This window comes from Castanea sativa, chromosome 10 (genome assembly GCF_040712315.1).
Source record: "Castanea sativa cultivar Marrone di Chiusa Pesio chromosome 10, ASM4071231v1".
Taxonomy (NCBI): domain Eukaryota; kingdom Viridiplantae; phylum Streptophyta; class Magnoliopsida; order Fagales; family Fagaceae; genus Castanea; species Castanea sativa.
Window position 1 is genome coordinate 8,653,132 of NC_134022.1, and position 26,915 is coordinate 8,680,046.

A 26,915-nucleotide genomic window follows, 5' to 3' on the forward strand; every position below is an offset into this window, starting at 1 on the left:
TGTTACATCCACAATATTTTCACATTAAATCACAGGTGATTAATTGATATTGGTTCAAATTTGAACCTAATACTAAGATTACTTTTTTGCCCCAACAATAACAAACAGTAACAACCTGCCACTTAGGATTTATTGTAAAAATATTGTAAAATATTGTGAACATATCATTTCTCTAAGAGGAATGCTACGTTCACAATATTTTTACAACAAATCTTATGTGACAATTTTTACAACAAATCTTATTTGACATGTTGTTATGTGTTGTTATTGGTGGGGTAGAAAAATAATTTCAGTAGTAAGTTCAAAAAACCTTGAAAATGTTTATTATGAGTTGTTTTTTGTTGTGAAAATGCTGTGGACATAATACTTATCTTTAAACAAGTGACAAGACTCAAGAAATCTATAATTTCAAGATCTATATTAAATTGAAAACGTTCAAAGTTTGGTTAACTTCATAATATTGTACCACATAAGCATTTAACATACTAATATTATAATATATTTTTAATCAATTGAAAATTTATTCTCTAATTAGATCCTCAATTAGATAATATAGTTTCATAACAAATACTATCATTCCTTCTCAAAAAAAAAAAAAAAAAAAAAAAAACTATCACAATAAATGTCTAGTACTTTTTTTTTATAGAAATAAATGTCTAATACTTTGAATGTATAATTTTATATATAAACACACTTATGAAAAATACCTATTATATAATGGGATAATTTATATATATATATATATATATATATATATATATATTAAGAAGATGATGTGATAAAATATTGAGAGTATTCTAGGAAGTAGAAAAAGTGATAACTAACTTTTCCTGTCTATTAATAGTATATAATATAGTATATTGTGTAGTATATTATTATAATTATTGAATTTATTGTATCTAAATATATATATATATATATATTAAATTTCATATATTAAAAAATATTTGAAAAAAATTATATTATATATTATGTTTTTGTGCATGGTACGGTTATTGACTACAAAGTACTAAGTTATAGGCTAAAAAATACACATGAAATAGTTTTATTCATGTAAGGGGAAATGTCTATTATACATTAAGTCGTAAGATTAAAAATTTTAAATTAAACATGAATACTTTTATTCACATAAAGGAAAATGTCAATCGTGCACATAATCACACACACTCAGGGTGTGTTTGTTTAGAGGTGAAATAGGATAGATGAAAAGTTTTAGAGAGAAAATGAGAAGAAAATTTTTTGGAGTGTGTTTGATTGGATGTGGAGAAATGAAAATAAATGGTGAGGCCTAAATGTTTTGTCTCTGAACCCACAAATTTTTTTTTTTTCCCAACATAGAGAGAAAACTTAGGAGGGGAAATATGATAGCTGAATAACAAGAATGCTTATGTGCAACTTGCACATGGGCTTAACATTGCTACTGCTTTTATTAATTTTTTTAACAATAGCCTTTGGCTTAAGTTGCTGCTTCCTTTTTTTTTTTTTAATAGCAATTTGCTTCACTTGGCGTTTTTTTTTTGTTGTGGCATGGTGCTTTTTTTTTTTTTTTTTTTTTAATTTGGTTTAACTAGACATGATTTTTATTTTTAATATAATTTGGGTGATTGCTTTATTTTTATTTTTTTGGTTGCTTGTCACTTTTTTTTTTTTTAATTGTGTGTCATTTTTTAACAAGGGTATATAAGTAAATTTATATAAACTCACTTTTTCCATCTTTCCATTTTTTCACTCTCACCCAAACAAAAAGGAGATAAACTAAAATATTTTCTGTCGTTCCACTTTTCTATCCTTCTACCATTTTCTATCCTCTCACTTTTCAACCTCTCCAACCAAACGAAACCTCAATATTTTGAGCTAAACTTGCACTTGGTGATTTCCAAGACATTGTTAATCATGTACGAAGCTCCAAACCATTTGTTTTTACAGCAAAAATATGGGTTAATATGGTTCAAAAATTTTCAACAAAATACCACATTTTTTTAACTCGATTTTCTATGTAGAACCCAGTTGCAAATATATTTTGAGTTCCAAAAGTAAATTACATAGAACTTGATTTTATAAATATCAAGTTTCCCGTGACATTTTTTATTAATAAAAGGCACGTCAGGTAGCATTTTTTTATTATCATGGAACTCAATATCAATGAAAATGTGGAACTAAAGTTTTACAAAATCGAGTTCCAAAATGGTGGTGTTCTACCATATAGTTTGCAAATAATGATATTTTGCTAACAAATTTGAAATTCGAAAATGTGGTATTTGGCCGCCCAAAAAAAGTCATAAACCCAGGCTAGATAATAATATTTTACTTCTACCGTGTGTGTGTGTATATATATATATATATATATATATATTAGCTTCTAAGCATGTGCTCACGCGTGTGCTCATAGGCTTTTATATTTTTTTGAATAAAGGTTAATACATAATAATTTGCATCTATTATAATTTAGAATTTTTTTAAAAATTTTTCAAACAAATAAAAATGATAAACTTTAGAAATAAGTACTAATTGTAATTTCTTTTTTGAACGTGAATGAAAAAAAAAATCCTAAAATTTAGTGTACCTTTGACTCCAAATTAAAAAGCTGGCTTATTTTACTATTCAACTTATTTTTGCTACTATTCATGGGTCTCACTGTACTTTTTAGTACTATTCATTAGTCCTAATGTACAACGTATTTCAGTTAACTTTTACCTTTATCTATAGTACTTTCAGCAAAATAAGCAGATCCCAAACAAACCCTTAAGAGTTCTCTTTTTGAATTTAAAATGAAATTTGTTATTTGACATTTAGAGCATTACCATCAGCTCTTCTATCTCAAATGCCATTTTTCACACATAAAATCCTACTTTTTCTATTTTAACACACCATTTTACAATACCCCATTTATCAGATATTCTATTTTTTTTTCCTTTTAACGCATTAAAATAATATATTTAACACATTAAAATTAAAAAAAAAACTTTTACACACATATATATACACACACACAAAATCCTCCACCACCCATACCCATAGATCAACTGCCACAACCCACAACCACCGACCACCCCCACAAAATCAACCACCAACCACCAATATCAACCACAACTACAAAAAAAAAAAAAAAAAAAAAAAAAAACTCAAACAAACACTACAACCAATATCAGCCATTACACCAACAAAAAAAAAACACCATAACATTAACCACCACAACCAATATTGGCGGCAGCGCTGGTGAGACCCATCCACAACCACAAATCTCTCACCCACAACCCACAACCCGATCTGAGACCATCCCAAATTTCAAACCCATCCCAAATCTCACACCCACAACCTGATCAACCCACCACCATCAACCAATATCGGCAGCGACGCTGGTGAGACCCATCCATAAATCTCACACCCACAACCCGATCTCACACCCACAACCTGATCTGAGACCATCTCAAATCTCGAACCCATCCCAAATCTCACACCCACAACCCGATTAACCCACCACCATCAACTAACCACCTACAATCAAAACAACCAACCACCATTACAAACACTGCCACAACCACCAAGAGAGAGAGAGAGAGAGAGAGAGAGAGAGAGAGGCGAGGTGTGGAGAGAGGAGAGATCAACAACTCTTGGCAAGATCGGTAGGCAGCGGCTCCAGGCGAGATCAGCGACACGGCAGCGACTTGAAGTCGGCGGAGTAGAGTGAGGATGAGAAAGGAAGAGAGTGAGAGATAAAAAAAAATGAGAGTGAGAAAGAAACAGGGAGTAACATGAGAGATGGAGACTAGAGAGGAGAGAGAGAACTATGTTGCAGACGGAGAGAGAAAGATATGTGTTGGGAGGAGAGAGAAAACCAAATAATATAAGCAAATTTTTTTTTTGGCATTGATGTCTGTACCATCTTTGAGATGGTACTGTAGCGGTGTGACAAAATTTTTGAGATTTGAAATACCTAATGAAGATTGGTTTTTGGTGTGCCAAATGTCAAATTTTTTGCATTTGGCACACCTGATGGTAGTGCTCTTAGAGCATTCGCAGCTGGGCATGAATATGTCAAATGTAAGATGGGTTTAGCAATAAAGGTCCCAAAAACCCCCACAGCTAGGCTTGTAAAAAGCAAGTATTGCAAAAAAATTTGCAATACCGTTACAGTTGCAAAAAAAAAACTAATATTTTATCAAGTTTTCACTTTATCAATTCCTCTCTCTCTCACCGGTCACACTCTCATCTCCACTCTCTAACTTTTTTTCTTTTTCTTCTTTTTCAGTTCATTCATTCAATCCCTCCCCCTTTCTCGTCCCTCTCTTCCTTTTCATTTTTTTTCCTCTCTATTTTCCCTTGAATAAAGGGTTTGATGTGGTGGCAAATGGGTTTGATGTGGGTTTGATGTAGTGGAGCTCATGGGTTTGATGTGGTGGGGATGGGTGATTGACGGTGACAGTATAGAGCTTGCTGTCCAGCGTGGTGGAAATCGGCGTGTTTTTTTTTTTCTTCTTGTTTCGTCGATTTGGGTGGGTTGATATGGATGATGGAGGATAAATGAATGGAGTTATGTGGAAGAAGGTGATGGGTTTTGTAGTGATGTTGGCGGTGTTTTTTTTTTTTTTTTTTCACTGATCTGGGTGGGTTGATATGGATGATGGAGGATAAAGGAATGAGGTTGTGGAAGAAGGTGATGGGTTTTGTAGTGATGTTGGCAGCGTTTTTTTTTTTTTTGTTTCGCTGGTTTGGGTGGGTGGATATGGATGATGGAGTATAAAGAAATTGAGTTGTGTGGGAGAAGGTGAAAAGTAAAGTTAATGAAGGAGTCTGAAGCGTGTGGAGGAGAAAATTGGGAAAAAACAAGAAAAAAAAATATATTTTATTATGTAGAAATATTATTTTAATGAGTAGAATAGGAAAATAAAAGTTGAGATGTTGGGATAATTGTAAAATTGTATTGTATAATTGATAAAATAGTTTTTTGAGATGATAAAATAAGATGGGATAGAATTTTCAGCTGTGGACGCTCTTATAACTCTATTTCTAAATTAAGTTACTCTTTACCTTGGGTATTTTTAAACCACAAAAAAATTTAGTAGAAAGAGGAGAAATGGGGAATTCTCTTATTACGTACATATTACAGAAAAATTTCGAAATTCGAAAATATGTGGTATATGACCGCCCAAAGCCGGTGCAAATGCAAAACTCACTGTACGGAACCAAAAGAAAAGAAAAGAAAAGAAAAACCCTACACTAGGGTTTTAGGGTTTTTCTATTTCAGCACCGTTTGAATTGAATTACACCGCTTCTTCTCAGAGACTCTGTACACGGATATGTCTACAACAGAGAGCGACTCCATGGACCCTGTAATCGCTTCACTGTCCACGAGCTTCGGCCAAGTGCCTCCGGCGGCTATTCCAGCGATGTTAGATTGCATATTGGCTTCCACGGGCTTATCTCCGCCGTCTCTCTATGCCTCGCTTCTCGATGCTTTCCCTAATCTCATTAAGGTATCACCAATTTCATCAAATACCCAGTTCGTAAAACCCTCTAGTTCTGTGTTTGGTTGCTGAGAAAATGCAATCACAGTAAGATAAGTATTTGCATTTCGAAGGGTTCTGGGTTAAGAATAGAGTAATAATGATATATTCTGCAAAGTAAATGAAAGAAAAGGGCTTAAAGCTTAATGGGGGTGATGGGTTTTCTTTGAATCACCAAGTAAACGTGTTTGCCACCTGGGTTTTATGTAGGCATTTTGAGTTGTTTATATGTTCTTTTTCTAATGCTGTTTGCTATAATTGTATATTTGAATATCTTTTCATTATTAGAGAACGAGGAAATGACATTAAAGTGTGAGAAGCAAAAGTGGGAATTTCTTTTATTTTCTGCACTTTTTTTCTTCTTCTAAGGAATTAAAAACAGGGTGATTGAATTTCGGTTGATGCTTAGTTGGGTTTGACTGTTGTGGATAGGACGTAATAAAGGAGGATGAGAAGTTGGGTTCTGATCGATGTAACTATCTTACATCATTGGTGGGAGCACTTTGTCACCTTCTAAAGAAATTTGGTGAGTTATCATGTGAAGTACAAGCTTGGAAATCTTTTATTTGAAAACGTTAGCGCATTTCCTCGTTCTTTCATACTCTGTTAGGTTGCAGTTACTACCTTTTACATGGAGTCGTTTATGTTCTGTTTGGTCGCCATGACATTACAGGGAAAATTTATTAAATTTTCACTTATAACTTCCATAAATCTACTTTCTTCCTGTGTCTTTTCTTTGATCAGGTTAGCATGTCCTGTCATGTAATCTTGATCTGTACTAATTTATCTTCTTTTGAGCCTATTATATGTAATTATGTAGGAGAATCTCATGTACATCCGGTGTACATGAGGTGTCTCCATTCTAATAAAATCTCATTACTTAATTTTGCAGTAAATTTTAAAATTTTCTTGAAATTAAAAAGGGTGAATCCCAAATAGGTGGGAAGTATAAAAGAGCTACGCAATATAAAGCCTTAAGTTATGGAAATCAAGGAACTCCATAAAGGAAGAATAATTAACCTTCTCAATGTTCTTTAACTAATCAAAAAGAGATCTAATTAAAATGAACTTCAATTGAAGCATTTCTTATAACACACACACGCATATATAATTGGTAAGTTACATACTCACCATTGGTTTTAACCCATGACCTCATCTCCCCATTTGAGCTAAAGCTCTTTGGCACTTTTGACTTTTGAGCTGTATGTGCTCTTACAATTTTGGTTTTCAACTGTCTTAGTAATCTGTGGGGTTATACTTACTATGCATATAAGCCGGTGGTCTTTGAACCAAGTGACATCTCTTTTCCCAATATGTAGGAGCCTAGGAGGTGGAGGGCTTAAACTTGTATGGGTGGATGAGTTATATTTACCTATGTAAATAAAATAAACATTTAAAAGTTGAGTAAATTTCTATTGCAGGGGCCAATAATAATAATGCTTTGCAATCATTTATATGGAGAAGTTTTATTCCTTTGTTGAGGATGGTACATGCATCTGATCGTGAAATGCGAAACCAGGTAGAATGTCTATGCAGGGTGCTGTCATGTTTACTGGGCTCTTATTAGATGTTTTACCTGCCCCTAACTTTTCTTTGATGTGATCATTCTTGGCTTCATGTGATTTTATATTCAGATTGCTGAATTGTTCGTTGATGTTGTGGTTGAGACTAATTCCTGGGCTGTTGTGGAAGTTACCTTGGTGCCGTTTTCTTTAAGATCTGTTGGTCTTTCTGTGGGTGTGCTTCAAAGAAAAGAGTCAGATGTCTTGGAATGCTCAATTTTCCAGGGTTTAACTGACCAGGTAAATGATTTGGGAATGGTAAAAGAACAAATGCTATCATCAGGTGGATCCTTTCCGTTATCAATATCATGTCATATACTAAACTTTATGCTGGATGCGGCCCTTCAAAGCCTGCAAGCAACTCCAACCTCAGAATTGATGGTGGCAAATGGGTGTTATGCTGACAATTTTGTGGGTAATTTGATATGGGATCTTTGTAATGTGACTGAAAAACTGCTTCTACAAAGTTTGGAACATCGTTCCTGCATGATTGGAATTTTTCTCCCAGTTATTTTCAAAGCATTAGTTTTCCATCGCTCTTTTGACATCTCAATTCATGGGCAAACATGTACACTTTCCAGGTGAAAACCTACAACTTTTTCTAAATATGTGAGTCTTACATCTTGGTGTCCTGATTTCATATGCATTCTATCTTATTGATTTAGCTTTCTATAATGGATGTATTTGATTTTCTTTTCTTACAGGAAGTCTTTCCTTATGAAAATTTGGAATTGCTGCAGAGCACTGTTTTCTCTTGGACCTCTAGAGAGAAGAGATGCATATAATGTACTCTCTCTGTATTTGTCTTTTTTCCCTTGTACAGAAGAATGTGAAGATGCTGAAGAATTTGACATAAGAGCTGAAAAGGAATTTTGGGACGAGATTAAAAGAGGATTGGTACTTGAGCTTTATTTTCTACGTTTGTTAGACCACACTGATTTTCAACTGAACATCAAACTTCTAAATCATTCTAATTCTTATTTTATACATTTGGTCCCTTTTTTTTGGTGGGGCTTGTCAGGTTGATAAGGAGGGCTTGGTGAGGAAGCAATCCTTACAAATATTGAAAAATGCACTACACATAAATGGAGGAAGCCCATCCTCTTCTGGTGTTTCAGAGATAAAATTGTGTGAGAGAGAGTCAATACCTCGAGGTATGACAAAGAGGGAACAGTGGGCTGACAAGGAAGCGAAGTCAATGGGTGTAGGGAAAATCTGCAACTCAGATGATCTCCATTTGAACAGCCACCAGCAATGGGAGGCATTCATACTTCTATATGAGATGCTTGAAGAGTATGGTACTCACTTAGTTGAAGCAGCTTGGAATCATCAGGTGTGGCATCATGTTTATTTTATTCTTGATTTCAGTACTGAATCCTAAATTTGGTGTTTGAATGAGCCATTATTTCTTAATGGCTGTGTGAAGTGGCTATATGAGGATTCATTTGCTTCTGAAGCCATGTAGGGTTTCTTTAAAAAAAAAAAAAATTTATAATAATTTTTAACAAACAAAATTATATTTACAATCTTGCTATAGGAATTCTGAATTCTTTTTTGAAATCACTTTATATTTCTTTTTGAGTACAATATGAAGAATATATTAAAAGAAAGAAGCATATAACAAAAGGAGATCTCCAAGGGACAAAAAAGGGGTAGAAAGCCTGAGATCCAATTATACACATCATAGGACCCATGCATCTAAAGGAGTAGCTATCTACCACTCATCCCTTTTCACCATGCTGGTAAGTGTGCTAATAGATTGGAGAAGCTACAATGTGCATAATTATAGGGGGGGATGGGGGAGGATAAAAGGATTGACATGGTAGATTGGAGGATAATATATTTACCTATGAGCATAGAAGGATTGGGTATTAGAAAAGTGAGCACTTTTAATTAAGCATTATAATTGAAATATGGGAGGTTGGTGGTAGTTAAATATGGGGAGTACGAAGGGGGTTGGACTTCGAATTTAGTGAGATCAGCAAATGGGATGGGAGTTTGGAAGGCAATCAGAATAGGATGGGATTCTTTCTTAAGTTATATCAAATTATAAGTTGATGATTGGAGAATAGTGAGCTTTTGTATGATGTATTATGTGTTTATTCAGTAAGCATGGACATGCCTAAAAGCCCAGTGTGTTTGTGGCAGACATGTGTTAGACATTGACATGGCTGGGACATGGCTGCTTGTGTGTTTGCAGGGTGTTGGGAGAAGAAAAATAATTTTTTTTAAAATTTCTTTATGGCATGGTTGCGACACGGTGGCAACACAGCAACATCAAAGTTGAAAAATAAAAATAAAGGAAATAGTGCTGTTTCTGCCTTGATTGTACCTCTGGATCTTAGATCTCCCTCTCTCATTTATTGCTTGCTCTCTTCTTATTTCATTTGTTTTTTTTTGCTTTTTTGCCTTTGCTTATCACTCTCGTTGATCTTCCTTGACGCTTCTTGTCGTTCTCAATCTAACCCACATGCTGGCAGGGTGGGATGGGTTTTGTATATTTATATTTGGTTAATGGCTAGTGGCGTGGGTTCTCTCTACAGTGGGTTAAAACGAAGCAGACATTAGCTTTTTTTAATTTATTTTCTTGGTTTTTTTAGTATATTATTGCTTTTAAACATTTATTATTGCATTTACATTAGTTTTAGATATTTTTTCAAACTTTTTGATGGATTGTTAGTTATTTATAAAACCTAAAATAAATATAAATTATGCCTAAAAGATATATGGAAAATGATTACCTCCAAATTAGTTTGGAGGAAATTTCCTTCATCCCACTACGTAGCGGTTAAGAGGATCATCCACTAGAACTTTTAGTCACATGATTTTTATAATGAGTCATGTGACTTGTTAATACATGTGGATAGCCTTTTGAATTGCCACATAATGAGTTGAAAGAGATTATTCCAAATTAGTTTGGAGGAAAACTTTGTCCAAAATATATATTAATTGATTAACTAACTGTTGTGTCCTAGTTTTTCTATATTTGCTGTGTCGTCGTATCATTTATCATGTCATGTTCATGCTGTGCTTCTTAGGTGCTAATGAAGCATTGGTGTCTTTATAACTTGTAATATTCTGGTTAGAGGTGGATAAACATGTTAAAGTTCATGATTGCATCAAGATTAGAGATGGAGCGGTGTATTGAAATCTAATTTTTTTCAAGACTTGCCCAACGCTAGGAGTTGGAGTCAATTAATGTCTTTTTTGAGCTGTTATAATTAGCTAAGATACAAGGTACAACAGATAGATTTGTTTTCTTCTCTGGTCGTTCATCACTTCATCTAATAAGGCTTTTAGATGGAATATTAGAGTGGATTTTATTTAGAAAGCCATTTGGATAGTGAAAGCTCATAAGGTCCTTTTGCTTTTGTTTCAATTGCAATGTTTGGGAGAAAACTAGTGGTAAGATAATCTTCTAAAAATGAAGAGGGTGATTATAGACTAGTGTTGCATGTGCAAAAATAATAGGGAGAAATGTGGATCACTTACCATTCATAGCTATGGAGTGGTGAAATTATGTTTTTATGGTTTTGGGAGTAGATGGTGATGCCAAAAACGGTGTATGATATACTTCGATGATTGAGGAGAAACCAGTCTCATTTAATAACAGGGTGTCAAATGTAGTTCCTTCATGTGTCATGTGGAACATTTGGAGGGAAAGAAATAGAAGAATGTTTAAGGGGCATGAATTCTCTGTGGAGAGAATAGAGTCTGGGTTTGCTAGTTCTTTATCTTGGATATCCTTAGATGACTGTAGATTCTCTAAGGTTTGAGATTTTGTGGATTCATTATATTGCTGGATTTTTTTCATAAAGGGTAGTTAATATATAGACTGTATATTTAAACTACTGTCCTGAATCATTGTACAATTATTTTTGATTAACACAGTTGTTCCTAGTTATAAAAAAAAGGAAATATGCAAAAAAATCCTTGTACTCTGGATCAAAATCAAATTGACCCCCCTATTCCTTAAATTTGAAATTTGAAGCCCCTAACATCATGGTAATGATCAAATTGGTCCTGTCGCACTTCTATTGGTTAAGCAATGAAAAATGCTATCATGTGATGGCATTTTAACAAATTAATTCTTTTTAAATAAAAATTGACTTTTCTATTGTCTCTCCCTTCTTCTTTTTTATATTTCCTTTCTTTTTTCTCTCCCCTCTCATATTTGGAATTTAGTTTAAAGTTGGTCACTGCGAAGCTTGCCTTGGCTATGAGAACGACAATAATGAAGACTTCCCCTGGTGTTGGTTGCCAAGAGTGTCGCTATAGAACCTGACCCATCTTGGCAATCTTGCACTAGCCCACCACAAGTCAAAACGCACAAATAAAATCCCCACATGCTGGCAGCTACCCTTTAACCAAAATGCTGATCAAACCCTAATAACTACATCATGTGAAATGTACACGACCAATCAACTACAAAGCACAAAGCCATCAATTGGTGGCTTGATGTAATCATGCATTGTGGAAGATAAAAGAAGTGTGGCGTCTTTTAATCAAGCTTTATTAGGAAAATGGCTGTGGAGGTATGGTCATGAAGTTACCCATCTCTGGCGGAGAGTTATTTCCACAAAATATGGTGAGGGACAAGGGGATTCAAGGCCCTGCGTGCTCTACGTCTGGAGGATTTGCGAATCCCTACTTCTTATTCTAAAACTTTCCAAGGTCTGCCTCATGGCATCCAAGTTGAGAGGGATAAATTAAACAAGTATGGCCGCCCCCTATTAGGATGTACTATTAAACCTAAATTGGGATTATCTGCTAAGAATTACGGTAGAGCAGTGGAGTACTAAAGTATGCAGGAGGGCTCATGGACGTGGTCTTTGGCGAAGCATTTATAAAGGGTGGGAGAGCTTTTCTAAGCATTTATCTTTTGTAGCGGGTGAAGGTACTCATATCCGCTTTTGGCAATGTAGGTGGATTGGGGATAATACCCTTAAATCTCTCTATCGTGAGCTTTACGTGTGTTTAGCTGACAATGATGCTTGTATTTTTGAGGTTTTGTGGCTTTCGGAGCGGGGTACTGATAGAGTTTGGAATTTAAGGTTTTATAGAGATTTTCACAACAGGGAGTTAGCTGCATCTTATTCTCTTCTTGAGCTTATCCAATCTCATATTCTTGGGGGTGAAAGGAGTGATACTCTTTGTTGGCGTCTCAAAGGAGATGGTAAGTTTGACACTCTTTTTACCATGTGATTCGGGGTGCTCAGAATTCTGTTTCCTTGGAAGGGGGTTTGGAAACCAAAGGTGCCTAAGCGAGTTGCTTTCTTTTTGTGGATAGCTGCTCATGGTTGGATTCTTACTTTGGATAACCTCATGCTTAGGGGTCGCTCTTTGGCAAATCGGTGTTTTATGTGTCGATGTGATGGGGAGTTGGTGGACCACCTCATTCTTCATTGTCTTGTTACATATACCTTATGGACTTTTATGCTTCTGACCTTTGGTCTTCATTGGGTTATGCCAAGATCAGTGGCGGGATTATTGTTTTCTTGGCATCAATGGCTTGGAAATCATACTCCGAATATTTGGAATTTGATTCCAAGTTGCTTGATGTGGATTACTTGGTTGGAATGAAATCGTCGTTCCTTTGAGGACATTGAGAAGACGTTGGAAGAGTTAAATGTTTTATGCTAGCATAGTCTTTTTAAGTGGTCTCGCTGTTGGGGTTTTACTTATTGTTCCTCTCTCTCTGAGTTTATGTTTTCCCTTAGATTAGTTTTCTAAGTTCCTCTTTTTTTGTAATTTGTCTTATCCTTTTCTTGTAGCTCATCATCATGAACAACTTGTATTTTTCCTTACTATTTTCTTTAGTAATATTTTCCTGATTACCTATAAAAAAAAAAAAAAAGTGTCTCTTGAAGAGCTAGTTTGTTCTATATTTTCTCTAAGCAGCTTAGCTTTCTAAAATAGCCCACCTTTCCACCAATTCTCCATCATGTAAGGATCTCCTTGGATGGTTATTATTGCGGCATACAAATTTTGATATGTCCTCAATTTTATTCTGCCTATTTTGCTTGAAACTATTGATTCCTTGCAGGTATCATTGTTGCTACAATTCTCTATATCACATGTTAATTTTGCTAGCCTTGTCAATGGAGGAGTTCATCAAAACCAGATTCAAACTTCAAGTGAAATCTTTAATTGGCTGTCAATTCTTTGGGAACGGGGATTTTGTCATGATAATCCTCAAGGTACCTGTGACTTCTTATTATAATTATTTATTAATTAGTTTACATTGCTGTAGTTAGTTTACTGTAACCTTGTATTATAGCTTTTCACTGGATATTGCTGACATAATGCATTTTCCCCCTTTTATTTTATATGTAATGCAGTGAGGTGCTTGATTATGCAGTCATTTTTGGGAATTGAGTGGAAAAGTTATGGAAACTATGCAAAATCAGTGCCTGAAACCTTTGTCCTTGGTCCATTCATACAAGGGTTGAATGACCCTGTGCACCACAAAGATTTCGGTTTGTTCTCAATTTGATTGTTTACTACACTAACTTCACTCTTCTACAATATTTGATACTATTGTATTCTATTATAGGCAATTACTTGTGATAATTTTAGGAAGTCATTGATAAAAAGAATGGGCTTGTAGTAGAAGGTTGGAGTAATTTATTAAATTTGTTATTATGTACACTGTACTTGATGCTATGAGCATGACGCAGCACCGGACTTGGCAACATGGCTGTGAAGGTCTAACATTTCCATAGATGATGACTTATAACCATTTTCATGCTAAGTGTTGTGGTGCCTTGATATTCTATCTTTTCTTTGGTATCTTATGGGGTACTCCAGCATGAGCTGGTGCATCAGAAGTGTAGATAATACAAAGTTTTCTTTTAACTTAAGTCTTCACCTGCAAGACCATTAGAAAATATTGTAATGTCCAAATAGTATTAATTTTTAATGTGGCAGTGATTAGAACCTTCAGCTTTTAAACAGTTTCCTATACAAGTTTCATTTGTCTATATCAGAAATTTCCCTTTTTTATTTAATTTATTTAAAAAAATTCATTATTTTTAAAGAATATTGACCTCATTTAATCATTTAATTGAGACTCTTCTGTACTCTCTTCCCTGTACAATGATCTGGCCTAGACAACAATGTTGAATACATATATCATTTCATGGTTTTTCTTTTCTTCCTTAGTCCATGCCCTAATTAAATAATTTACATCAACCTTTTTCTTTACTGTGATTGTTGGTCCTTCATTCATGTGGATGAAAACCATCTTTATTATCTTATGTACCCAACTATATATGCATATTGGAAACTTACAATTGCACCCGGTGGGTTTTGAACTAACTACCTCACCCTTTTGTCGATTGGAGGAAGTGCCATTTGAGTGAGAGCTCATTTGGCATATTTCATCCACAAATAGTTCTACCTCTAGTCTCTTATAGATTCATCGAGTTTAAGTTCTTATATATGTGTGTGCGTGTGCGTGTGCGTGTGCGTGTATGTATGTATGTATGTTACTTATTTGTTTTAGTAATCTCACTCAGTTCTGCTTTTTATTATTATTTTTAGTCTATTATGTTTTACATGCTTAATATTTTAAGAGTGATTAGCTGGTTTTTTAGTTGTGTACTTTTATATTGAACTACTAGATATCTGGTGAAGACTGGGGACTTTAGTGATGTCTTTTTCATCCCATTTGCTTTGATGTTGTTACCGAACATGCTTTGCTTTCCCTTAGTGAAACTTAGATAAAAAAAAGAAGAAGATTTCTATTTGCCATCTTTCTGAAAAATAACTTGTTTTAGAATAATTTTAATAATGCTTACTTTCTGCATATTCCGTTAGTGTCCTGTTTCTTGCAAAATCTTATGGTATTTATGAAGCAACTTTCAGTCATTTGGTATTAATGATGCAAATTTAATCTATAATGATTAGGGAATAGTTTGAAGCATAGTTTCTCGAGGAATGAGTATGACTCTTCTACATCTTTTATCTCTTTTTCAACTCTGAGTTCCTTATTTTCCTCACCTTTCCTATACCTTTCACAAAGTTGTTGCCATTAAAGGCCCCATGCCCGTAACAAGCATACACTAGATATCTACAACCAACAACTCCAGTGCCCCTGCCCCCCTCCATCATCCTCACAATCTGCTAATCCTCCATCATCTACTAACTCCAATTTACTTCGTGTTGCTCTTCAAAAAAGGTACACATTCCTGTTAAGAATCTATAGTTGATCCCAATTATATTGAGATTAAGGCTTGGTTGTTGTTGTATGCTCCAACTTGAGGGGTGTGTGTTAGAAAGAGAGAGAATTGTATCCTTCTAGAAATATACCGTTGGTGAGATGTCCCTTTTTTTTTTTTTGATAGGTAAGAAAAAGTTTTATTGAAAAAGAAATAGCATGAAAAAATACAAGATTCACAATAGTGAACAAGTAGAAAAAAGAGATAAGAACAGCAAACAGGCATTAAGCTATTCTTAGAGACAAAAGAAAATCCGTGATAGTAGAAAAATCTGAGAGGCCCCAACACCGAGACCAATCAAAGAGGGTTCGTCTGCATAAATCTAGCAACTGATCCAATGATTTTGCCATATCCTCAAAAGAACGTCGATTCCGTTCAATCCAAATATTCCACATTAAACAACCCGAAACCTGATTCCAAATATCAGAATTATGTTTCCCAAGTCACTGATACCAACAAAAAATAAGTCTATAACGGAACCTGACATGACTCAATCAATCCTAAACAGCCGAAGCATATACATCCACAAAGAATGAGCAATTGGACAGGAATTAGCAGGTGATCCACAAATTCCTCATTACAGCAACACATACAACAACAATTTGCCAAAGTTCGGCCTCGGAGCATAAAATTATCCAAAGTAAGGATCTGATCATGAGCTGCTATCCACATAAAGAATGCCACCCTTTTAGGAACATTTACTTTCCAAATGCCTTTCCAAGGGAAAGAAGGAAGAGTTACATTTTGAATCTTATGATAAAAAGACCGAACATCAAACTTCCCACTTCCATTAAGGCACCAAGAAAGTCTATCACTACCTCCACCCCTAGGAATTCGAGTTTGAATGAAGTAAAGAAGGGAATAGGAAGCCGCCAACTCCCAATCATTAAATTCCCTATAAAATCTTAAACTCCTTACTCTATCATTATCACCAACTGGAGGACTTGACACTTCAAAAATACAAGCTTCCTTATTGGTTGAAAACACAAATAGCTGAGGATAAAGAGATTTGAGAGAATTATCCCTAGTCCACTTATCATGCCAAAAGAGAGTACGGGAACCATCCTCCACCAGAAAAGGCAAATGCCTAGAAAAACTTTCCCACCCGTCACTAATACTTCGCTATAAACCACAACCATGAGCCCTTCTACAAACTCTAGTGCTCCAACCTCCTTTCCCCTTCCGATATTTCATGGCTATAATCCTCTGCCATAGATGAGTAGTTTCATATCCATATCTCCAAATCCATTTTCCTAATAGAGCCTAATTAAACGACACCAAATTTCAAATTCCCAACCCACCCAGCTCACGAGGTAAGCAAACTTTTTCTCAAGCCACCAAAGGGTATTTGAAACACTCAACTGAAGAACCCCACAAAAAATCTCTCTGAATACGTTCCAATCTCATTGCCACAGCTTTAGGAATAGTAAAAAGGGAAAGATAATAAGTCGGAAGGCTTGACAATGTACTTTTCAACAAAGTGAGTTTGCCACCCTTTGACAAATAAAGCCGCTTCCAACCTGACAACTTCTTCTCCATCCTTTCTAGAATCGGATTCCAAATAGAGGTTGTCTTATACGAGGTACCCAATGGCATTCCCAAATAAATTATAGGCAAACTGCCCACCCTGCAATGAAGAATGTTAACCACATTGTGAATGTTGCTCACCTCCCCAATAGGGACAATTTCGCTTTTCCCCACATTCACCTTCAAACCAATAAAAGCTTGAAAACAAGTCAAAACCAGCCTAATGGATAGCAACTGCTCCCTAGAAGCATCACAAAAAAGAATGGTGTCATCAGCAAATAAAAGATGAGAAATACGAATACCAGTAGAACTAATAGGTCCCACATGAAAACCCTAAATAAGACCACCGTCCCTACCAGCTGCCACTATCAGAATTTTATTTATCATATTTTGTAAATGCTTTTCTAGAAAAGAATACATGTGGTCGACCCTGACTAGTCTGTTAAGAGTCCATGGCCGATCCCACAAAGGCTTGGTCGTTGTTGTTGTATATGCTCCAGCTTGAGGGGGAGTGTTAGAAAGAGAGAGATAAGTATCCTTCTATAAATATACCATCAATGAAGTGTCCCTATTCTAGTCTCTTCTATAAGATACTATTGGTGAGGTGTCTCTACTAGCTGCCACTAGAATGGATTGGGTGAGGGCAATACGGAGAAAACAGCTGCTCCCTTTCTCAATTTCTTCATGTTTGCATCACCTTATGTGCAAAGAATCACTTTGATTATCATGTTACAGTAAGTTTTTTTTTCCTTCTGACAGGTGTAAAAGGAATCTATTCATCGAGGACAATTGAAGGTGCATCCCTGTTTTTACAACAATATACAAGTTGTCTGAATGAGAGGTACATTATCATGTGCTTGATAAAATATAATTTGGATAAAAAGTACTAGCTTAGTGCCGCTAGAATGATTTTTTACTAGAAATCTGCAAATAAAACCTTACTAGGCTGATATGAATGCATCATTTAAAAAATTATTTTTATAGATAAGAGAGGTTTACCTTCTCATATTTTCTCTCACAGTTCTCATATTTTCATTCAGTTGATAGAGACTACAAGCCACACCTAATGGCCTGTTTGGGAGTTAAAAAAAGGAGGGGGAGTAGAGTAAAGGGAGGGAGATTAATTTCATTACCTTGTTTGGAAGTTTTTTAAGGAAAGAGGGAGAGGGATTTGGAGGGATTTAGACTACCTCTAACCCTTCATTTTTAATTCCTTCAAATTGGAGAGATTTGGAGGGAGAGCAAAATAGACAAATTATTGTTCTCCAATATACCCTTTCTAAATTAACAAAATCACAAACCAATATTCTTTTTCTTTGTTTTGTTTTGTTTTTTTTTTTTTTTTTTCACTGTAATCACCTACGCTATAGTGAACTGGTTGAGACTTGAGAGAGATCACTGTGACCGTTAGATATTTTCCAGATCAATGGCCAGCCTTTCGTCGGAGGAAGCCTCTGGCTCCGGTTCCAGCTCCAGCTCCGACTAGGAGCAGAGCGAGCAGTGTGGCAGCTACAGCCTGAGCGCTGACGTCAGCGAGTCTGAGAGCTGTAGCTGTAGCTTCTCATGCCGGCGGTTCGAAACTTCAAGCTTCAAGCTCGATAACGTCATCTCCTCGTCCGGTGGCCGTTAGTTTCCTTTTTTTGGCGCCGGTGATCGAAGGCAAGGACACGGTGGGTTGGGACGAGAAGAAGCCCGAGAAACAGGAAATAGATTTGTCCAGTACATTCTATTTTTCATTTTTATTATTAATTTTCAGTATTTACTATTTATTCGGTATATTCTATTTTTGATTTTTATTATTTATTTTCAGTTTTTACTATTTATTTTTGTTTTCTAAATTACTATTAATTACTATATAAGTAGGTAGTTGAAAATCTTGCAGTGAAAAAAAAAAAAATATATATATATATATATATATATATATTACTAATAAAGAAGAAAAAAAATATTTAAGAGTTGAAATCCTGAATTATTTTTTTTCTTGGCATCCAAACAGGGAAAGAACAGATAGAAACAAAAAAAGATTTTGCTTTATTAATTAGATAAAAAAAAGGTTTTCAAATAAGGGTAAATTTGTCTATTTAAATTATTTCCTCTCATTTCCATCATAATTTTTAAAACATCTAAACAAGAGAAATGACTAATTACTCTCTTCTCCCTTACTAATTTTAAAAACATCCAAACAAGATCAAGAGTAATCATTGCCCTTTACTCTCCTCCCCACTACTCTCCTTCCCTCTACTCCCTTCTACTCTCCTCCCTTCCTAAACTTCCAAACAGGCCATAAGTTCTCTTACACATTCTAGACAGAATTTAACTTCTTCAATAAGTTCTTAAAGAAGTTAAGAGTCTACTAGGCTAGATGGCTGCATTATTGCATTTTCAGTTTCCAGGAATGATGAGACTGTCACTAACTCAAGGCTCTAATCACTAGACTGCCAATAGGAAATTAAACCACCTAGTCTTTTCCAAAAGCTCCTGGAAACTAGAATGACAGGGACACCATCATGAAACGAGTGTTACAAGAATTGCTCCCCTCCCCCTAGCCATAATTTTGATCAATTAGCAACCCAATTTGTGGTATTCTTGCAATCTGGGTCTTCAGTTTTGGCAATACCAATTTATATTAAACTAATTTGATCATAATATAAAAAAGAATAATCATTTAACTTGATTTTAATTTTTTTTTCCTATTCTAACATAATATAGATATATGATTTGATCTCATGGGAAAATATTATTTTCCTTTTTAAAGTAATAGATTTTTAGAATTATCAACTATTTAATATGGTCTGGAAATTCCAGGAAAAATGGAAGGGTTTATTTGAACTTGTCATTTGACTTTTTCTTTTTTAAATTTCAAAAATTAAAATAAGTATCTGAAATAAGGTAGTTGGATATCACAAACATCACCCCTTTTAAGAAAGAATTTTATTTTCTATTTTAAGAGCAGAATTGCAAAACTGTCTGTGTGTGGTACTTGTACATTACAGCTAAATGACCCAAGAATGCATGCCGCTATGTACCATGAACGAGGTAGCAAACCATGCCTACTTCTATTTTGCCACATACTGGGAATAGGAGTGTATTGACCATGATCCCCAAGGTACCACTTTTCTTGGAAGGGACTTCAAAAATGACTTTGCATTGTACAAAAGCTACTTTGATTAGTCTTAAATAAGAGGGCCACCAAATGATTCAGACAGCTCAAACGCCACTCCTGCCAAAAAAAAAAATGAGAAAAGGAAAAAGAAAAATTAGAGGAACTTGTTAGAACTCTGTTTATTGAAAAGTTATTGTTGGAGCTAAGTGGTTGATATATCCTATCCATTCCTTATGGTTACAGGAAACGAATTGCATTTTTGAGCAATTTAGCATCAGTTGCGAAGCAGCAATCTTTCTGTAGAGCTGGGTTGATGGGTCTTGCTGAATGCATTGCTTCAGCTGCCCGTAGACTTGACAGTGAAGCAGAATGGGGTGAAGATGCTTTTCTGGTCAAATTGGAAATTGCTTCGGAAAGTTTTCCTCAACATGATAAAACGACTTTACTGGATGTTTTGAGATTTGTTATTGAGAGCAGCAAACAACATTTCAATCCTAATTATCGTTTTCGAGGTCTCTAATCACTAATCTGGTTAGATTATGTTATTTTCTCTTCTACAGTTAATCTTCTTAGTGATATTATTAACAGGCCAGATCATAACTGACACGATTCCTTTTCTATGTCTACTAGTTTGTGAAAAAGTCCTTGAGGCTGCTGCTTCAGTGGTGTGTACATTTGAAGTGCCCTTGCAGATACTTTTGCACTTCATTTCAACTCTGCCACGAGAATTTACTGATTATGGTGGTAAGTGAAATTACCGTGGCATACTGTATCTACTGCTAGCTTCCACCTTGCCTTTTTGATATTATCAGAAAGAATCAGAGAGGCATTCCCTTCTTAGCTAGTAGTATGCCTACATTTTTCTAAGTTATTGCTTTCTGATTGGTGGTCGATGTGCTTGCGAACTCTTGCTTTTGCCATTTTTGATTTCAAAACTTGGAATTATTTCCTAATTATGGGCACAGAAAGCTAAAAATAAGCCTTAGTCGAGATTTTTATTTTTTATTTTCTGCTTTTTGCAGTAGATGAATCCTTCATTGGAAGAAAAAAGCCTCAGACTTCAGGCATTTGTTTTGGTGACCTAATGAATTGTCCATTTGCTATTCAGTTCTGTTTAGAACCATGATAACTGCTTTAATGAGTTTTCCCTAGAATCAATATGCAATTGATGCTTAAGTCAAATTTCTTAGACAAAAAGTGATACAACCGCTTTGCTCAATCAAACTTAAAATGTATATCTAAGCAGCCCATGTTTGGTTACATGAATAATGTTTAGAGCCAGGATTTTTTGCATACTTAAATATGTACAAATGTTGTATGTATTTCTGCTATCTTTTATAAGCCTAAAGTTGTGCTATAGAAGGGGATGTAGAGCATGAGGTGGTATCTAGTGTTTCGGATGCATGCAGCATCATACTTACAACATTTGGGGCCCACAGATAATGAGCGTGATGCTGTATACATCTGAAACATTTGATACTTTTTCATAGAACAGGGGCCACATGTGCTTTGGATGAATACACAATCATTGCTGTAGTGAACGTGATAAAATGCTTGGCCAAATGCCAATGAGCTCTAGCTCAACTAGCACTCTCTCCTATTGTAAAAGCAAGGTGGAGGGTTAGGTTATGGGTTTATGACCTTCAAGTGCGAGTATAATTTACAATTAAAAAAAAAAAAGAGCCAAACTGCTTGAAGTTGGGTGCATTATAACTTTTTATCTATTAACACCTATTTAGAGCCACTTCCCTTTTTGGATTCCTATTGACCAGATTTGACCGTATGTTCTACACTGACCATCTAACTTCCAAGAGTCCTTTTGCTGCTCTGGAACATTATCAAAACACAATATTGGTGGACTTAGAGATGTAAATAGCTACTAAGACTGAGAAATATATTGTTGTTAGTAATGGGAAGTTTGACTCCCTTAATATTTGTATATATATTTTGTATAAGTTGAAAGTCTTAACCTTTTTTGCGCTTGTGAAATTCTTCCTCTCTATATTTTTATTTAACTATTGGTTGTTGTATGGTTTAACCACTCATTAAATTAACAATCTTTAATTCTCTTTCTCCCCGTCTCCTATCCTAGGTTTTTTAAGAGTGAAAGTACAAGAATGGCTTTCGGGGTGTGGTAAAAAGCATTGTTGTGCTAATTGCTGCAATACTGAGGAGAAGCTTTTAACGAGTCTTCATGACTTCCCCAAAAGGTTTACAAGTTGTGATTATCAGGTTGATGCTGTTCTTACTTATGATGATGAAGATTTGGAAGCATGGGAATTTCATGCAAAAAGATGGGCAAGAGTGCTTTTCCTTGCAAGCAAGGAGGAGCATCACTTTATATCTCTATTTAAGGTTTGCCTTTACCATCTTTTGCTCTAAACTAATTCTCATTTCCTTATTTTTATATCTTGTTGTCCAGTATATTATAATTAGGATAAATGGTATTAGCTGCTACAATTGTGAAGTTGAGAATGAACTTACTATTGGATAAAATAATAATTAGAATATAAGCTTTCTGATGCATGGGAAGAGAACTGAAACAAGTAGAAAAGATCTCAATGTGTCTATTCTACATAATCTTTCTATTTTTTCAAAAAATATCTTATAAGTTTTATTGATTAAGAAGAAATTCCTCAATTGCACTTATCAAAAAGAAAAAAAGAAAAGAAAAAAAAGAACTTCCTCAATTGCACAAAACAAATGTATACACGAGGTAGTTCTAAAGAATTACAAAAGAATGACTACAATTGAAAAGAGACAATCAGTGACATTTACAACATTATGAATCCTGCTAGGACTCAAAACAGAGGACCACTCTATATAGCTTATAAATATGCTCAGCAAAAGTATGAACTGATACGTATGATGACATAATGGTATGTAAAGACATGAAGCTGCCTTAGTCTGCAGCTTTGGGAGAGTGATTAAACATAAGTTAAGACACAAAACAACAATATGGGAGAATCAGTTTGGTTTTATGATAGGATGATCTACCATGAAAGCTATTTCTTTACTTAGAAGTCTAATGGAAAAATATAGAGAGGCTTGCAAAGATCTTCATATGGTTTTTATTGACCTAGAGAAAACATATGATAGGGTTGCTAAAGAGTTATTTCGTGGTTTTTGGAAACGAAAGGAGTTCCTATAAAGTATATTAATTTGATTAAGGAAATGTAAACCCAGTAGTCTCTACTTCAACTCCTTGCTGAGGCATTTCGTGATTTACCCGATGTCTACTCAGTGGGGTGTGTAGGCATTCGGGGTTTTACCCCTCAAGGGTGGACCCACCGGCCCATACCTTGAGGAGGTTCCTCGTCTTAAAAAAGATAAAATTAAGTTGATTAAGGATTGGTATGATGGAGGTGTAATTAGTGTGAGAACAAGTGTAGGCATCATAGGTGAGTTTCCTATCACTATGGGTTTGCATCATCATCATTAAGTCCATATATCTTTGCATTAGCAATGGATGAATTCACTAAGTCGATTCAAGATGAAGTCCATTGATGTAGACTTTTTGCAGATGATATAGTTTTAGTGGATCTGGTGGGAAAATTACCATTTTCAAGGGACTCCTAGTTTCATTCTAGCCAAGAAGTTGACTGCCCTAAAATCAGACCTAAAGAAGTGGAACGAAACAGATTTTGGCAATATTACGGTCAAGAAACAACAATTATGGAGTAAGTTGAATGCTCTTGATGTAAAAGAGGACAGTCAACCTCTAATAGAGGAGGAATTATTGGAAAAAGCATTCCTTTGCGCTGATCTTGAGAAGGCAGCCTTGTTAGAGGAGATTAGCTGGAGACAAAAGTCCAAAGTGTTGTTTTTAAAGGAGGGCGACTCCAATACGAGGTTTTTTCATAGGATGGCTAATTCTAATAAAAGAAGTAATTGTATTGAAAACCTCATGATTAATGGGGCTTTGTCTTCCAACCAGGATAGGATTGTTGACCATATTGAACAATTCTATATGAACCTATACTCTAAGTAGCAAGAGCAGCATCCTTTCCCGGATGTTTTGGATTTTCCTAGAATTTCTAGGGATTATGTGGATTGGTTAGAGAGACCTTTTGAAGAATCTGAGATTTTTGATGTCATCAAGGAGTTTAATGGGGATAAATCTCCTGGGCCTAACGGTTTTTCGATGGCTTTCTTTCAAGCTTGCTGGGGAATTCTCAAATAAGACATTATGACTGTGTTCCACCATTTCCATGATACTGGTCAGTTTGAAAGAAGTTTGAATGCGACCTTCATTGCTCTCATTCCTAAAAAAGTTGCAGCAGTAGAAGTAAAGGACTTCCGGCCTATCAGCCTTGTTGGGGGGGGGGGGGGGTGGGGTTTATAAAATTCTTGCCAAAGTTTTGGCTAGTTGTCTTTGCATGGTTTTAGGAGAGATCATCTCAGCTCCTTAGAATGCCTTTGTTCTTAATAGGCAAATCCTTGATTCCGTTTTTATTGTTAATGAATGTCTTGATAGTAGATTGAAGTCTGGTCATCAGGGTTGTTATGTAAACTGGACATAGAGAAAGCCTTCGATCATGTGAATTGGGGATTTCTTACTTGCTTGAGCGTTGTGGTTTTCCTAATAAGTGGAGGCGTTGGATTTCTTTTTGTGTATCTACGGTTCGTTTCTCTATCCTTATTAATGGTACTCCCCATGGGTTTTTTGGAAGTTCAAGGAGGTTGCGGCAAGGTGATCCTTTGTCCCCGTTGTTATTTGTGTTGGTTATGGAAGTCGTCGGTAGAATGTTGGATAAGGCTGTCCATGAAGGTCGTTTGTCAGGCTTTAGTGTTGGTGTTTCTGCTGGAAGACCTTTGATGATTTCCCATCTCCTTTTCGTCGATGATACTCTTATTTTTTGTGATGCTAATATTGATCATTTGCTGATTCTCCGTATGGTGCTCATTTGGTTTGAGGCTGTGTTGGGTCTGAAGGTAAATTTGGGTAAGTCAGAGCTGGTGCCTGTGGGGTCAGTTCAGGATATGGATCTTTTGGTGGCTGTCCTTGGCTGCAAACAAGGGTCCCTCCCAATGAAATACTTGGGCCTTCCTTTGGGGGCAAAATTTAAGGACAGGTCCATATGGAATCCAATTCTTGAAAGGATGGAAAGAAAATTAGCAAGTTGGAAAAAATTATATTTATCCAAGGGAGGTAGAGTCACTTTAATTAAAAGCACTCTCTCTAATCTTCCTACTTATTTTCGTTCCTTATTCCCCATTCTTGCTTCTGTGGCCAAATGAATTGCTAGACTTCAACGAGACTTTTTGTGGGGTGGTCTAGGAGATGAGCCCAAATTTCATCTGGTTGATTGGTCTTCGGTGTGTACTCTGCTCTCTTCAGGTGGGTTGGGGATTAGGAACCTGAGAACCTTCAATGTTGCCTTATTTGGGAAGTGGTTATGGAGATTTGGGCAAGAAAGGGATGCTCTATGGCGTCAAGTGATCGAGGTGAAGTATGGTTGTGATTGGGGTGGTTGGTGTTTTAGCTCTTTCTCTGGTCCATATGGAGTTAGTTTGTGGAAAAATATTAGACGAGGGTGGCACTCTTTATCTCGCTTTATTATGTATGATATTGGAGATGGATCAAAAGTGCAGTTTTGGCTAGATCATTGGTGTAGAACTTCTTCTCTCGCAGACCGCTATCTTGAATTATATTGGATTTGCCGTAGAAAAGAGGCATCTGTGGCGGATCTAATGGGGTTCACCAATGGAGTCCTCCATTGAGAGTTTCAGTTTTGTAGGGGGGTGCATAATCGTGAATTGGAAGCTTTCAGGAGCTTCATCAATTCCATTTATAGCACTCCAGTAAGGGGGATCAGGGAGGACAAGAGTTGTTGGCTGCCTTGTAAGAGTAAGAGGTTCACGGTTAGTGCTTATTACCATCTTCTAGTTGGCCATAGTGAACAGTTTTTCTCTTGGAAAAGCATTTGGCAGCAGAAGATTCCCTCTAGAGTGGCTTTCCTTGTTTGGACCGCAGCCTTGGAAAAATGTCTAACTATTGACAATTTAAGGAAAAGAAATGTTTGCATTCTAGATTGGTGTTATATGTGCAAGTGCAATAGTGAAAGTGTTGACCATCTTTTCCTTCATTGCCTGGTTGCCTTGGAGTTGTGGGATATGGTTTTCGGTTTATTTGGAGTTTGTTGGGTTATGCCAAGGTCTGTTGTTGGGCTTTTGGCTTGCTAGCAAGGTTGTTTTGGTCGCCATCGTAATGGAGATATTTGGAAGGCTGTTCCTCATTGTTTGTTGTGGTGTATTTGGAAGGAGAGAAATAGTAGGTGTTTTGAAGACATCGAGAGTTCCATGCCTAATCTCAAGCTTCTTTTTTTCCGAACCTTACTTGACTGGTTTTCAGTGTGGAGAAATCATCCTTTTTCTTCTATTTTGGATTTACTTGACTTTTGTAATGTTCGTATTTGATTTGTTCCTCCTTGTATACTCCCTGTGTACTTGGGTGACTTTTTTTTTTTTTAATATCAATGAATCTTTATTACTTATCAAAAAAACTAGAGGTGGAGTTAATGTTGAGTTAGAAATTTGGTGAGACATTATAAAATATAAAGGCTTTTGATTAAGTATGACTAAAGTGGAGTACATGGAACTTAAATTTAGACAAGGATGAAGTGATAGTAAGGCTTGATGGTGAAGAGTTGTAAGAGAGCAAGAGCTTTTGATTATTGCCTTGATGGTCAAGAGTTATTAAAGAGTGAGAACTTTTGATATCTTGGATCAATAATTCTAATGAGGGAAAAATTTAAGAGGATGTGAATCATAGGATAAGTGCAAGGTGGATGAAATGGAGAAGCATATTGTGTGATTGTGGAACACCTATTAAGTTAAAGGGAAAATTATATTAGATTACTATAAGATCGGCTATGCTCTATGACATTAAGTTTTTTTTTGATAGGTAATAAGAGTATTATTAAACAAACTGTAAAACTAAAGAAAGCAAATACAAGGTGTTCATGATGGTGAACACAAGGAAATGCAACAAATA

The 26,915-nt window shown here is 35.6% G+C and overlaps 1 protein-coding gene across 2 annotated transcripts in view; it reads left to right on the forward strand.

The window, feature by feature from the left end:
• Nucleotides 1–5,166: 5,166 nt before the first annotated feature.
• The window catches only part of LOC142613577 (uncharacterized), a 47,829-nt gene continuing 26,080 nt past the window's right edge, over nucleotides 5,167–26,915 (forward strand). For both annotated transcript variants that reach the window (XM_075785971.1, XM_075785972.1), the window contains exons 1-12: nucleotides 5,167–5,474; nucleotides 5,937–6,030; nucleotides 6,926–7,023; nucleotides 7,139–7,647; nucleotides 7,771–7,963; nucleotides 8,088–8,399; nucleotides 13,113–13,266; nucleotides 13,408–13,545; nucleotides 17,575–17,656; nucleotides 20,162–20,430; nucleotides 20,549–20,662; nucleotides 22,011–22,273. In XM_075785971.1, coding sequence (XP_075642086.1) covers nucleotides 5,298–5,474; nucleotides 5,937–6,030; nucleotides 6,926–7,023; nucleotides 7,139–7,647; nucleotides 7,771–7,963; nucleotides 8,088–8,399; nucleotides 13,113–13,266; nucleotides 13,408–13,545; nucleotides 17,575–17,656; nucleotides 20,162–20,430; nucleotides 20,549–20,662; nucleotides 22,011–22,273 — 2,403 coding nt within the window. In that variant the 5' untranslated portion in view covers nucleotides 5,167–5,297. The remainder of the gene's footprint in view (nucleotides 5,475–5,936; nucleotides 6,031–6,925; nucleotides 7,024–7,138; nucleotides 7,648–7,770; nucleotides 7,964–8,087; nucleotides 8,400–13,112; nucleotides 13,267–13,407; nucleotides 13,546–17,574; nucleotides 17,657–20,161; nucleotides 20,431–20,548; nucleotides 20,663–22,010; nucleotides 22,274–26,915) is intronic.